We start from the raw sequence: 13,722 nt of genomic DNA on the forward strand, positions 1-13,722 counted from the left end.
GTGTGGAAGTGCGTCGGTGTTGGGATGAGCGAAGCTGAAATCGTGAATGAGACACCAAACATACACACAGCGGCCTCTTCCTCACGCTTTATGCCTTTGTGTCTTGGCAGCTGAACTGCTCGCTTTCAAGCGGAGGAGAAAGATAGACGTGGCCCTTTCCAGCTAACTCAGCGGCTGTAATTCGTGATTCCTTCGCTGAGCGTCTCTCGCCTTCGAGTCGACCCTGGAATTCCAATTTGGACCATGGCTCGCCGCCTCGTGTTTCCAAACCCAAAATGTTATAAGCTCTAGTCAAACACTCTTGACTTGAAAATCTCCGCCACCTCGCCATGTACCGTCCACTCGTGGCTTCACGCTTCGTGCTTGTTGCGCAGCATGCAGGCAATCTTTGTGCTTGGCACCTGCAAACTTCTACGTTCCGCTGAAACGAAGGACATGAGAATTCACGACTACTACTCGAAGTTGATGAACGAGAGCTGTTTGCAAGGACAACGGAACCTGGATTGGCTGGAACGAGAGAAGGTAAATGAACCACGAATGGATGAACAGATGCAACAAAAACCAATGGTGTGTATATGTGTGTAAGTTATATGAAGACAAAAGATCAAAGTCAAAAGCCATGCTCCTGGGCAGAGAAAGTTGCCTTGCTGATACAGCGGGCAGATCGCCCAGGAATAACTTTGCAGGGTATGTATGTGTGATGAGCTTTGGTGCATGTGATGGTCCTTGACGGCGTCGTTGAATGTGCGATGGCGTCTGGCCGATGTCATTGCTACTGTTGTTCATGCTGTTGTTGCGCCTGCTGCAAGTTCAAAAACAGCAGGTCCGCCCTCTCGACAACATTCTCCTCGGTCAGCTCCTGCTGCAATGCCAACGACCTGATCCTAGCCACTAGGCTTCTCAGGGTCTTCCTCGAGATGGTCACCTCCTCGTTCAGATCCACCACCTCTCCTTCCTCCTCTTCCATCATCTCGCCCTCGCCTGCATACTTGCGCAAAAACGGATGTCTGAGCAGCTGCGGAATCGTTGCTCTCTCCTCCGAGCCATATCTCAACGCAGACTGGACGCAATCCAAAAGCTCGTCATCGACCTCCATCCTGTCCGGATACCTTGGATCTCTGAACCGATTCCAAATAATCTCGTGATTCGCATCCACGATCGCCTCCAACTTCCTGTTCGCCGGAACACGATCAAACGGTGGCCTACCCCAGATCATCTGATACAGAATACATCCCAACGACCACACATCGCTTGGCTTACCCGCCTTATACACGCGTCTACCTTTGGCCCGTGCAATCTTGATCGCTTCCGGCGCCATGTAGTTGGGCGTGCCGATGATGTTGTCCCGCGAAATATGCACTGTACCCTTAGGAATTTTTTTCGAAATACCAAAATCGATCAGTTTGATGCGGTTGTCGACCATCAAGAAGTTGGCTGGCTTCAAGTCGGCGTGAACCAGGTTGGCTTCGTGGATGAAATGCACCGCCTCGAGCATCTCGCGGAAGTAGTGTGCGATGGCCTCGCGCGGCAACGGCGCTTGCTGGGCGAGGAGCGTGCCGAAATCGCCTTCGCCGAGCTCGATGAGAATGCGCAGCTTGTCAGGTACTCCGTTCTTGTCGACAGTGACATGATGTCCAAAGTAGCGCAGCAGGTACATTTCGCTCCCTTGAAGATCTGACAGCGTTCGCAATAGGTTGGCTTCGGCGATGAGGTCGAGCTTGTCCTGCTCGCTCTCGATTTGTTTAAGGTCGACCTGCTTGAGCGCAAAAAAGGCCTGCTGCTCTTCAGGAACTGCCATTTCGTCGATTGTCTGCGTTTCCGGATTGCGCACCTTTTCGCATGCGGGACCTCGTAGAACGTGCACGGTCGAAAAGCCGCCTTTGGTTAACTGCTTTCTGCGGAACTTGAAGCCAGGCAACTTGACGCATCGTGTTGATCCAGCAATCTCCTTCATGAAGCGTTCCTGCTGGCTGAGCGGCTTTTGCATCTGCCGTGTCGTCTCTGCCCAGATGGCCTCGTGTCGAATCTCGGAGTACAGACGGCAAGCCTCCTCTTCTGCAGGTTCGTTTTCATTTTCATGCGTAACCTGTGTCGCTGCCGCCGACGTAGACGCCATGGGCGTCGACGACTTGAGCACACCTTCGTGGTTCGCTGCAGCTCGTTGACTGGCTCGAAGATCGTTAGCAGATGGTGCAACCATTCGTCGATGCGCCATAGGGTCGACTGGTGCAGCAATGTTGGAAGCGAGGAAGTTGTGAATGGCTTCGGCTTGCCCTCTAGTCGGATGGATGGAGCCATTGGCTTGTTCCAATGCTGCTCTTCGTGCAAACGGATGGGCTTCGTTTCTACGAGGTGGCGGCGGTGGTTGCATGTCGTAATCTTGATCTTGTGCTTCGGGGCTGGCGTCATCACGAGACCGGCTGGCTACCGGACCAGGCGATCGCACCAGCGATGCCCTTTCCATCATCTCTGCTCTGATCTTCTCCTTCTCCGCATCATAGCCGTAAGGCAAGAATCGTTTGTCTGGCCGTTCAATGGCCTCAGCGGCGCCAGGTACCGCACCGGGACCGGATCCGTAGCCAGATCCCGATCCAGAGCCAGAATTAGAGCTGCCGTCTTGGTTGTGACGGGAAAGGCGCTCGTGATCCCGTTCCGGGCTGTTACTTTGGGCTTCTTTGTCATTTGCATGGGCACCGCCCTCTTCTTCCAGATCGTCGTCTTCATCGTCCGAATATCGCCGCACCACTCGCCTCGCCGGTGGGTGACGATTGGATGATCGCGTGAGAGTGCGAAGGCTGCGTGCGGCACTGCGTTGAGCTGTGGTTGGAGCAGCCGAAGTAGCATTCGATCGAAGAGCACGGCCGGCCATTGCAGGTGTACGGTAGCCCGTTGATATCTGTACGTTGGAAGATGCAGCAGCAGTGGAAGCAGCAGCTCGGGATACCGCATCGTCAGGAGTGTCGCGCTTGGCAGAAGCACGTTCCTCGATCGGAGCATATCGGACCTTTTTCTCCTCTTCCTCGTTGGGCTTTTCGTTGCTGCGTCTACGATTAGACAAAGCTGTACTAAGCCTCAGCTCGGCACCATCATAGAGAGGCGAAGCAGCTGCATGAAGAGCTGCCTTTGCTGAACGAAGCGGTGGCGAGCTCTTAGAGTGCACCTCATCGTGTTGAAAGGGTGCTGAGGAAGCAAACGGTGAAGATCGGCTTAGCGATTCCTGTGTCTGTACTTCGCGAAAGACGCTGGAGGCCCTGAGATGTTGAAGTTCGTCTCGTTGAGTCGATGCCATAGGAACTGCTCGACGGCCTGTTCCTGGTGAGTCATCGTACGGATCCGAATGTGTTTCTCGTTGCGCCTCGGCTGAGATGCGGTATGATCTAGCACGTGGATGCGCTGTGTTGATGTTACTGTGAGCATATGATGTTGTACTGGTCAACGGCGCCGGTGCTTCCGATTCCGATTCGTCCTCTCCCAGAAAGTGACTAACGGGTGCTGGCGGTAGCGGGCTATCGCTAATGGTTGCGTTGGCTCTGTCGCTCGGAGTTTGATTTGGAACAGAAGCGCCATGCCTCAACGAGCGTCGAAGAGCAGGCGTGGACGGCGGCAGATCCGCATATCGAGAGACGGCGGTCATCTTGAATCCTTGTGAAGCCCAGCACGATGTTGAAAGATGTACCAATGGTGGCGGTGAGAATAGCTTGTTGCTGCGAGGGTTTGTGAAAACTGTGGGCTGTATGCTTAGAGATACTGAGTTGGATGCATGTCTCCTCGCTCCGGCTGTGTGCTATCTGTTTGAGGTCGCTTGAAACAACGGCTGCTACTGCCCTTCGTTGATGTAATGTCGAGACTGGGTAGCGTTGGGGTTGAATGAGATTGAGCAGAGGTTCAGAAGTCGGGAAAGAATGTGGTAGGCAGACTTCAGCAGCAATCAGTGACAACGGAGCAGAAGGATGATATCGAGCAAAGGCTCTTACAATCGACCCTACGCAAAACCCGAGCACAGAGACGTGAGGGTGGAGAGACGGCGCTGTATGTGAGAGCGACCATAAGTGTGATTGAAAGATGCAAAGTGGAATCTCGCCCAAGCTCGCATACTCTCTCTCTCTCTCTCTCTCTCCGTCGCTCTCCTGTACTCTCAATCGTGAATCGGATTCTCTCGCTAATTTCCTGCTTATCCTCGCTCTCTTGGCTTCATCGCTCTCGCCCTTTGTCACCATCAGTGTGCCGATGACTTCCGCCGCCCGCGCTCTGTCATTGATACGCAGAATTGCAAAGGCTTGCTCACCTCTGTGTCCATTGGACCGTCCCGCTGCGTCAGTTTGAGTCTGAGCTCCTTCTCGCATCGGCTTCCACCTGCACAACTTCTGCAAAAACACAAATCAACACACGCGCTCTCACCAAACTCAAAATCTCAGTTCGAGTTCGCGTGTCTCGACATCACGTGACTTTCCGTATTCTTTTTCTTCAAAACACGAATTCACCTGTTGTGAGAAAAGCACCCGTGACCGGTGCGTGGTGGCCCCTGTGAACCACGAGCCGTGAGCCGATGGCTGTGGCCAGCATTTGTGGATGTGAGATCGAGCACTGCATTCACGATTCGTGATTCATGATTCGTGATTGGTGATTCGTGATTCGTGATTCGTGATTCGTGATTGTTCGTACACACTCTGACTGCTGAATGCGTCCTTACTGACCCTTGGTAGACGCAGCCGTGAAGGTTGCCCACAGCTGCTCAGCGTACCCAAGCACAGCTTCCTCCTCGTACCTCCTACCAACGACCTGAACGCTCACAGGAGCATTTACTAGCTTTTCAGCATCCCATTTCTGGCTCCATCTCTCGTCATCGTCAGAAAGGAATTCGCCGCCTCTCGTGAGCTTCCCGTCTATGGCGGGATCGACCTTTGTGATCGGCAAAACCACTGCCGGATAATCAACCAGGTTGAAGATACCGGTGTAAGCTACATAGATGTCGTTGCCTGGCGCGATAGCCGTGTACGCCATTCCCGGTACTATGAGCAGATCGATGGGACGACCGTCCTTTGTTTGCTTCGAGGTTGCGTTCCAATGATCGAGATATTCTTTCTGGAATGCGAGTTTGCGCCGGTTCGCTTGCCACACTTCAAAAGCAGAGTACTCGGTCTGACCGATGCCTGACAGGCATGGTCCTAGCGGTTCGTTGAGTGGTGCGATGGATTCCGAGATATCCTTGCCTCCGTCTGCGCAGAACGCCTCGACCAGAATCTTCATTGCTTCTTGGGTCTTGTATGGCTCAAAGTCAATTGCATCGTGGTCTCCAAGACTACTGAGCAATTCTTTGATAGCCCGCTCGTAAGGAGGCATAGGCTTGATGTGCCCGTCGTGCCACATGACTCCAATGTTGAGCTTCTTTTGTGTACGTGCCTGCTGGAACCTCTCCTCGTTCCACGGCATTGACGGCGTCTGAGGATCCAACAGCCAGGGCTGCTGAGCTAGCACTGCCTTTGAAAACTCGATGACACCCGATAGTGATCGACTGAGCGGACCTATCACCGACGGAATCGTGATTTGGCCAAGCAGCGTGTTGACAACCCCCTCGTACGGAAATCTGTGAGAGCATGGTCGAAGTCCGAACACGCCACATAGCGCCGCAGGAATCCTTACTGACCCACCTACATCTGTACCTACCCCCAAGGGCGACCCTTTGATAGCCACCAATGCTCCCTCCCCACCTGAGGATCCGCCCGGATGCAACGTCCGATTGTGCGGGTTCAGCGTTGTGCCCCAAAGACTATTCGACGTTTCCGAGTACATGATCGTCTGAGGCAGATTGGTCTTGACGAATGGCACGGCTCCCGCTTTCTTGAGGATCTGGACGAGCACAGAGTCCGACGTGGAAGGCTTGTTGGCATAGCTAATGTAGCCGATGGTCGAGTCCGACCCCTTGATCTGGAATTGATCCTTGACGCTTATCGGCAGACCGTGCAGTGGGCCACGCACTTTGCCTGTTGCTTTGAGCTCCGTATCGAGCTCTGCTGCCAGCTTCCTAGCGTCTTCGAAGTGGATCTCAGTTACGGGGTTGACCAGCTGGTGCGCGATACACGTCCTTTTGATGAAAGCTTCCAGCACCTCGACGGCTGTGTATTCGCTACTAGCAAGCTTTGCCAATAGAGCAGAAACATCGTCGGTCTCTGTAATCTCAATCTCGCGCTCTGTAAGTATACCTGCGGTACGAGGAAAATCTACAACAGAATCGGTGCTGATGGCGGGCAACCAAGAAGCTGCAACCTTGTACGCATCAGGAATGAGCGCCTCCCGCTGCGCTCGCTTGGCCTCGGAGACTTGCTGCCACGACGCCATGATGGTTGTAATGCAGCTCCTGTGCCGGCCGTTCGGCTTGATAGTTTGCTGCAAGCGTTTTCCAAGCGAAAAATCGATCTGAAGGATACTGACGAGACGGTGATAACGATATCGTGATTTGCCATACCGTAAGCACGCATATGACTTGGCTCTGTGCGCGCACAGATCCACTTTTCTGACACCCACGACTGTGAATCTCAATCACGAATAGCCGCTCGCCTGAGCGTGGAACAGATAAGAAAATCTAGGTGAAAACGGCTATTCTTTCGTCAGACCCATCGTGCACCATCCTCTGCTCTGTCTTTCACACCAGCCTTGACGCTCATCAACACGCTTGCTTCTACAAAACCTCTTTCGCTGCCGGAATGAGATACGGGACAATGATACACGTGAAGAAACATGTAGTTGGCCAAATGAGGGAAGGGAACCCTTCTAGTTCTGATGCGGACATCGAGCCACGATGCATCTGAGGCAGTGCGCTTTCACTCAAACGGGAATCACTCTTCATTTCCCTGATTGGACGAGGTTTCATCCGTCCGCTTGTGTGTCATAGCCGCCGCTCTCGCCCTCATTACCAGTGCCACTGCTGGTGAAGGAGTTTGTTGGCTTCGTTGCAGCGGTGGTGGTGCTGGTGCTGACAGCGCCAGTGGACGACGGAAAAACCGGGTTATCATAAGCAGGCTCATCCTCGCTGACAGTTGCACTTGAGCTCGTCAAGGCGGCTTCAGAAGTTTCAACAGATGTTGAGTATGCGAGGAAGGTGGTGGCGGCAGAATGCGTCCCGTAGTTGGCAGCGTTGGCTGTGGGAGAAGCAGCTTCGGATCCAGTTGAGGTGGATTGCGAAGTAGCTCTCGAGGCTTGGCTCTCGGAGATGGTAGTGTGGGGAGTCTGAGTCGCTGATGTGGTAGCCACTTCGGTCAATACAGCCCTTGCTGAAGTGGTAGATGCGGATACGTGTGTCGATGCAGCCCTGTTGAGAGATGCGATAGTGGTCGTACCGGCTCGCTCAATCACGACCGTCGATGAAGCTTGCGCCGTACTAGTCGAATCAGCTGCAACCACAGAAGTGGTCAAGACCAAGTTCGCCGAAGCAACCCTCAAACTTGCACTGCTGGACATAGATTGACTAGAGAGAGATGTAGTCGCAGACGCACCAATGTTGTCTGTCTCTTCCGTAACAACGTCATCGTCTTCGATGCCAGAGTCTGCATCAGTTCTAGAAGCTGACTGCGTACTGAGCGAAGGCGAGGTTGCAGTCTTCGTGGTCGTCGCCGCTGCTGTCTGGCCATCAAGCTTCAAGAGCGTCGAAGTGCCGGTACTGAAGAGAGCAGTGCTCGCTGGCACTGTAGCATACAAGGTCGTATATGGAAGGAGGCTCACCAATGAAGCAGTACTGACTGCAGCAACTGTGGTCTGTGATGCTAGACTGACGCGCGTTGACGAAGCATTCGTTGTCTTGATCGCCGCGCTTGAACTGCTCTTTGTAGACTGTGCAGCGAGCGAAGATAAAGACAATGTTGGCGCCACAGTAGCCAGCACAGTGACATAGACGGTCGAAGACGAGGTGATAATAGCTGGGGTCTCCACGGATGACTTCACAGTGGGAGTCTCTGCTGCACTGGCAGTCACCACCTCTGTCGTGAAGGCAATAGCAAACAGCGTTGACTGGGCAGTGTTGATTGAGGTCACAGTGTTGCTAGTCGCAACAGCCGCTGCCGAAGTGTCGGTTGCCGACACGACTGTATTGATCACCTGAGAAGCGCTGACAGAAAGCACCGAGGTCAGTGTCTCCACCGCCAACGTCAATGCAGTGGTCGTCGATGCGACTGCAGCCAGAGATTGAGCAGAGGCGACGGAAGCAGAAGCACTTTCTGTTGCCGTTGCGACAATGGCAGTTGAGCTCGCCGAAGCAACAGCATTTTCTGTCACCGTGGCCAGCGTCACACTCGCTGTCGTCGTCGCAAACACACTTGAGCTGGCAGCAACCCCCGTAAAAGTCGTCAGATGGTCCGATACGGTGGCTGTGATCGCCGTCACAACGCCCGTCGCGGTGGCCTTCACCTCGCCCATCTCGCTCACCAACGAGCTGGTGATCGCCTTGAGAACACTGTTCGAGCTGGCGTACAGCTGAATGCTCTGAGCGAGTGACCTTGGATCACCCCATGGGTCCACTGTGTCCGTCGGCGCAGGAGCCACGTACTTTGCATTTGCAGAGCCAGTTGCCCAGGACGCTTCCAGCACCTGGCCAAGCTCGTCGTTCTTGGTCTCAACCCACTTGCTAGGTCGCGCCTTGATCGTGTCGCTAAAGTTTCCGCCAGCTGGGATCTTCTCGAGACCCTCGAGCAACACGGCTGCCATGCCCTCTATGGCGTGATCGTCGATGTGACAATGAAGGATATTGGCCGCCGCATGGTCCGCGACATAGCGGATAACAACCCAGGAATTGGAGTCAATATCGAAGCCATCCCGCAGAGGAGGCGTCTCAAGGTTGAACAAGATGCCTTGCCCTTGCGCTTCGGCAACCGTATCAGCAGGGAAGGGGCCTGCTCCACTACCAATGATCCAGAAGCGGCGCGAATGCATGTGGAAGGGATGCGGGCTGTTGGGCCCACCAACAATCGAGTAGATATTGTTCTCCATGATGACATCCACCACAGTGCCGAAGGGAATGGATGCGTACGGAGTCATTTGGTTCAATGTGGCATTACCATCGGTGGCATTGAAGAGGATAGGTCTGTCGTCTGCCAGGCGAGCAGTGTCGAGAGGCATGGTCGCAACCTGCCACACATTAAGGCTGTTCTGAGAGGCCACGGCATGCAATGTCATGTTGGATGTCTGCGGAACCTGGTTGATGGGATCGAAGGGAACACTCAAGTTCTGTTTCCATTTGACGACCGACGGGTCAGAGACGAACCCGCTCATCGGCACATGGGCGGTTGTCAAGGTTCGCATCAGGTACCCGAAGTCTTCCTCTTGCCCGGGATTCCAGGTGCCATCGACGTCGTCGATATAAGAAAGGAAAGCATGTCCCTCGATAGGCTGCAGTGCACGAGCGCCCGTGAGACGGATGGGGAACATGTTGCCGTCCAAAGCGGGGTCAAGCTGAATCATCACGCTGAGTCGGCTGCCAATGGTGATCTGCGCCCAGTCTACTTGCATAGGCTGGATATAGTGACCGTCGACAGCGACAATCCACATCTTATGCGAGTCAACGCTGATCCCATAGTACCAATTGGTTGCGGTGTCCACAACCTGTAGGTTGAGCCAACGTCGGCCCTTCTTTATGGCTTTGGCAGCGCTGAAGACAGTCAAAGGTGCAGTGGTGTTCTGACAGACACCGCCGTACCGTTCATCGAGCGTCCCCTTGACCGTGTAGCCACTTTTTGGTGGTACGAGCGAGATGCAGCCTTTGGAAGTGATGCCTTCCGGGTTGGTCGAACTGAAGTTCCTGAGCAAGCTAGCCTGAATTGGCGAAATCACCTTGGACCAATTGTTGACGCAGTATTGTCGTCCTCTGCCGTTGATATGAAGAGAATCAAAGCAAGCGGGAGGGACACCAGTCTCGTGCACTACCAGCAGCATCTCGGTGTGATTGATGTGCCAGTGGTCGGAGAGCGACATGATCTGAGAGTCATGCTCAGCAGCCTCCATCTGTTCGATGTCATCCTGGTCTGTGCTAATGTAGCTCCAAGGTTTTTGGCGACCTGGCTTGGGTCGAATGTAGATAGTGCCTCGCAAGCCATCTGCATAGTAGCCTCGCTCGTGGCTGTGGTACCAGTATCCGCCATACTGATTGACCAGTTTGAAACGGTAGGTGTACGACTCGCCCGGATAAATATTCCATTGAGATAGCCCAGGTACGCCGTCCATCTCTGGGGAACCGATCTGGTGAATGCCATGCCAGTGGATCGCAAAGGGGACCGGACCATTGTTGATGACGTTGATCTCAACGTCGTCATTTTCGTCCCAGACAAAGGGATCAGCTGGAAAGTTGCCGTTCATGAGAAAGCCGAGCCTCTCGAAGCCATCTGGACTGATGATACCTTGAGTGACGGACATATTGTAGGCCTTATCTGGAGGTGGAAGAGCATCGGCGTCGCGACGGTAGAGATGAGTTGGATGGGCAAAGCCAGTGGCCACTGAGCCAGAGGAGATCTGCTCATGTCGCTTGCGAAGCAGTTTGCGATGATCGATCTCCTCTCCGTCAAAGTGCGACTGGGCTTCATTGCCCGTTCCTTCAGTGCGCTCTGCCGTTGTAGAGACCGGGACGGCCGCGGACAAGGATGCAGTAAGGAGGACGAAGAGGACGAGAATGAGAGCGACCCAGGCCAGACCAATGGACAGTAAGCGACGGTATCGACCACCTCTTTCCATGAAAGCGTGTGTGATCCGCATTGTGACAGATCAGACGGCAATCGTTAAGGGAGGTGTTGAGGACGAGCCCTTGGTGATATATATAAGATCGCCAGACTTTAGTTCGGTTCTAGCAAGAGATTGAAGGGGGTGTTCGTGACCGAAAAGGGGGAAAGGAGGAGATGGCATGCGAGGAGAGCGCTTGTCGCCAGCTTACCTCTTATATCCTGTCCAGCATTTACTACTGCACAGCGTTCGGGTCCAGTGCAAACCTTTTCGGTGAAGACATGCTGACACAGAAGGGAGACCGTCTCAGATACCCTCGAGGAGCCTTCGGCACTTCCGACATGAAGAGCCAGTCCAGCGATGATTGGAATGGCGAGCAGCATGACCATAATTCAGAGTAACTGTCTCCTTTCGTCTCTGGCACAGACTGCAGCTAGTCTGAATCGATAAGGGATCGAGGTGAGATGATAGGAACGGTTGGGGCGCCATTCAACTGTGCCCTTTTGAGATGGAACCGGGTCGACATGCAACATGTGAATGGTTTGATCGTGTGTCGGCTCTTCCGACGAAGCTTGTTCGGTTGCTTATGGTCGAGGTAATCCGCCACGCAAACGACCACGTCTCGCTTGCAACTGGTCGTCGGAACACTTCCGATTCCAGCGAGTTGCTCCGTGTGAGAACATTCAGAAGGTTTGCGGTTTCCTCGCCACGTTTCGGAAGTGCCGCGCGTCGACCTTTGCGAGCCAGATCATTGCCGCAGAGGATCAGACCGAAGCGAGAGAGATTCATTCTCTCGGGTAGCTTTTATGGATTTTTATTATTTTGTGAAAGATGGAGTCAGAACTAGACAGCAGCTCCTCAAACCCCAGGTACAATAGATGAATGAATGCAATCGGTATGACGGAGCATTTGGAAACGACATCGAATGAAAAGAGTGGCCAGAGTCGAAGATGCAAGCTGATCAGAATGCGAACCAAAACGGTCTTGGGCCGTAACATTGCTTCCCATCAGACAGGCGAGCCAGCAGGCTGAAAGTGGGAAACCTTCAAATTTCTACCGTCCGAGACCACGAGCAATTGTGACGCTTAGTTGGCGTTGGTGGGAATGCGCCCGTATGTCCTGCGATACATGTGGTCGACGTTCTCGAGGTAGTATGCACCAGGCCACAGGTTCTCGAGCTGGCCGACGGGCTTGTGGTTGACGGCGTTGTGGGTGGCCTCACGGGTCTTGAGTGCCTCGACGTAGGTCTGGCAAGGAACAACCTTCATGCTGTCAAGACGGTTCTTGAGGTCAACAGCCTTGACAATCTGCTCGGTCGAGCCGTTGATGCGGATGGCAAACATAGATGCGGCAGCGCCAGAGCCGAACGAGTAAAGGAGGATGCGCTTGCCCTGGATCTCTTGCGAGGGGATGTTGGACAGCAATGAGACAAGACCGCCATAGAGCGAGGCAGTGTACATGTTGCCACATCGTCGCACGGTGTTCATCCCGGGCTCGAGCTTGGTCTGCTGAGCTTCCTTGCCGAAAGCGGCAAAGGCTTTCTCGACGTCCTTGTTGGTGATGGTCGATTTGCGGTCGAGCTCGGCAAAGTTAGCAGGAATCGAGGCGTACTTCTCGTTCTTGGGGTCCGAGAAGAAGTCGTTGTAAAGCAAACGGCCGAAACCCTTCTGAACGAGTTTCGAGTAAGGGCTGTGGAAGAGAGTGTAGTCAAAGTCGTCTACCTTGATGGAGGCAAGGCTCGAGGCATCCGAATGGCCGTTGGCGGCACCGCTCTTGAGCTTGGCAGCACGCAGGCGATAGGCGTCGTAGGCTTTGTCGAGGCAGCCAAGGTATGTCTGGATAGTCTCGGGACCGTCAACCTCGGGGTATTCGGACGAGAGGTTGGGCTTGTAAAAGTCCCAGTAGTTGCTCATGTGGGTTCCGTGGGCGGGTTCGAACACGAGCGGAGCGTCGGGACCGATGAGCATGGCAACCGAACCAGCACCACCGACAGGTCGTGCAGAACCCTCGGCGTAGATGGCAATGTCACCAGCAACGACAATGGCGTCACGGCCATCCCACGAGCTGCTCTCGACCCAATTGATGGCGTTAAAGAGAGCGGCGGTACCGCCGTAGCAGGCGTTCTTGCTGTCGATTCCCTCGATGTTCATGTTTCCAGACGGGGCGAAGAGGTCCATGAGGACGGTCTTGACCGACTTGGACTTGTCGATGATGGTCTCGGTACCGACATCGAGACGGCCAATGCTACGGGGGTCAATGTTGTTCTTTTCGAGCAGGCCCGATACGACTGTGATAGGTCACAGAAGCGAGAAGGCGCACAGCAGCAGCGCAAGTCAATCAAGAAACAGAATGTTGAGTTAGCAGGAGAACGGGTGACGATTCAATCGGAAGCGACGCAAAGGGTGGGTCAGACTTACCAGATAGAGCAAACGAATTGATATCCTCTCGGTCGTCGGTACAGGCCATGTACTTCTGGCCGAAGCCGATAGTGTACTTGCCCTTGGCTACACCGTCAAAGTCCTCGAGCTCATCTTCCGAGATGCACTGTTGGCGGCGAAGGTGGAGTTGAGAATCGCAAGCTTGTCAGTATTACATAACTTGGTCAACATCATCGACAAGTAGCAGAAAGAACAACTGCATCTTGCCAGCAAACGCTTTGCGGCCTGACATCGATGTGCTTGCCAATATCTTGGTCGTTGTCGCTGCAGCAGCTTCGAGGAAAGTCAGGACGAGGAGCAGTGGGTTCCGGGAGTGACACTCACCCTTCGGGGAAAGTAGATCTCGATGGCCTTGATTCCGACGTTCTGAGGACGAGCCGACATGCTGAAAAATTGATGGGATGGTGAAGGAGTGTGTAGAAGCCTGTGCAAGGGGGTGAGGGAGGAGATGATGCGGAGTGGTGATCAAAGGGATCGGCTAACCAGCGTCAAATGCCTTGCGCTCTATCAGATTTCAGGAAGCTTTTTCGAACGGCTAGAAAGAAAGGTGGCCAAGGCAGACAGACAGGTTGAAGCGGGAGAGAGCAAC

General features: G+C 53.9%; 4 protein-coding genes across 4 annotated transcripts; all 4 read right to left on the reverse strand.

Moving 5' to 3' along the window:
* Positions 1-772: 772 nt before the first annotated feature.
* Positions 773-3,634, reverse strand: UMAG_10206 (uncharacterized protein; the record flags this gene model as incomplete). Its single annotated transcript, XM_011393828.1, has 1 exon — positions 773-3,634. One exon carries the CDS (start codon positions 3,632-3,634, stop codon positions 773-775), a length of 2,862 nt encoding a protein of 953 aa, XP_011392130.1.
* A 1,052-nt stretch (positions 3,635-4,686) lies between these two features.
* On the reverse strand, positions 4,687-6,336 carry UMAG_10207 (uncharacterized protein; the record flags this gene model as incomplete). The annotated part of the gene is made up of 1 exon (XM_011393829.1): positions 4,687-6,336. The coding sequence occupies one exon, from the start codon at positions 6,334-6,336 to the stop codon at positions 4,687-4,689; it is 1,650 nt and encodes a 549-aa protein (XP_011392131.1).
* A 528-nt stretch (positions 6,337-6,864) lies between these two features.
* On the reverse strand, positions 6,865-10,731 carry UMAG_05361 (uncharacterized protein; the record flags this gene model as incomplete). Its single annotated transcript, XM_011393759.1, has 1 exon — positions 6,865-10,731. The coding sequence occupies one exon, from the start codon at positions 10,729-10,731 to the stop codon at positions 6,865-6,867; it is 3,867 nt and encodes a 1,288-aa protein (XP_011392061.1).
* A 1,049-nt stretch (positions 10,732-11,780) lies between these two features.
* On the reverse strand, positions 11,781-13,517 carry UMAG_05362 (putative hydroxymethylglutaryl-CoA synthase; the record flags this gene model as incomplete). The annotated part of the gene is made up of 3 exons (XM_011393760.1): positions 11,781-12,982; positions 13,113-13,239; positions 13,458-13,517. 3 exons carry the CDS (start codon positions 13,515-13,517, stop codon positions 11,781-11,783), a joined length of 1,389 nt encoding a protein of 462 aa, XP_011392062.1.
* Positions 13,518-13,722: the final 205 nt, after the last annotated feature.

This window comes from Mycosarcoma maydis, chromosome 19, assembly GCF_000328475.2.
Source record: "Mycosarcoma maydis chromosome 19, whole genome shotgun sequence".
Classification (NCBI taxonomy): domain Eukaryota; kingdom Fungi; phylum Basidiomycota; class Ustilaginomycetes; order Ustilaginales; genus Mycosarcoma; species Mycosarcoma maydis.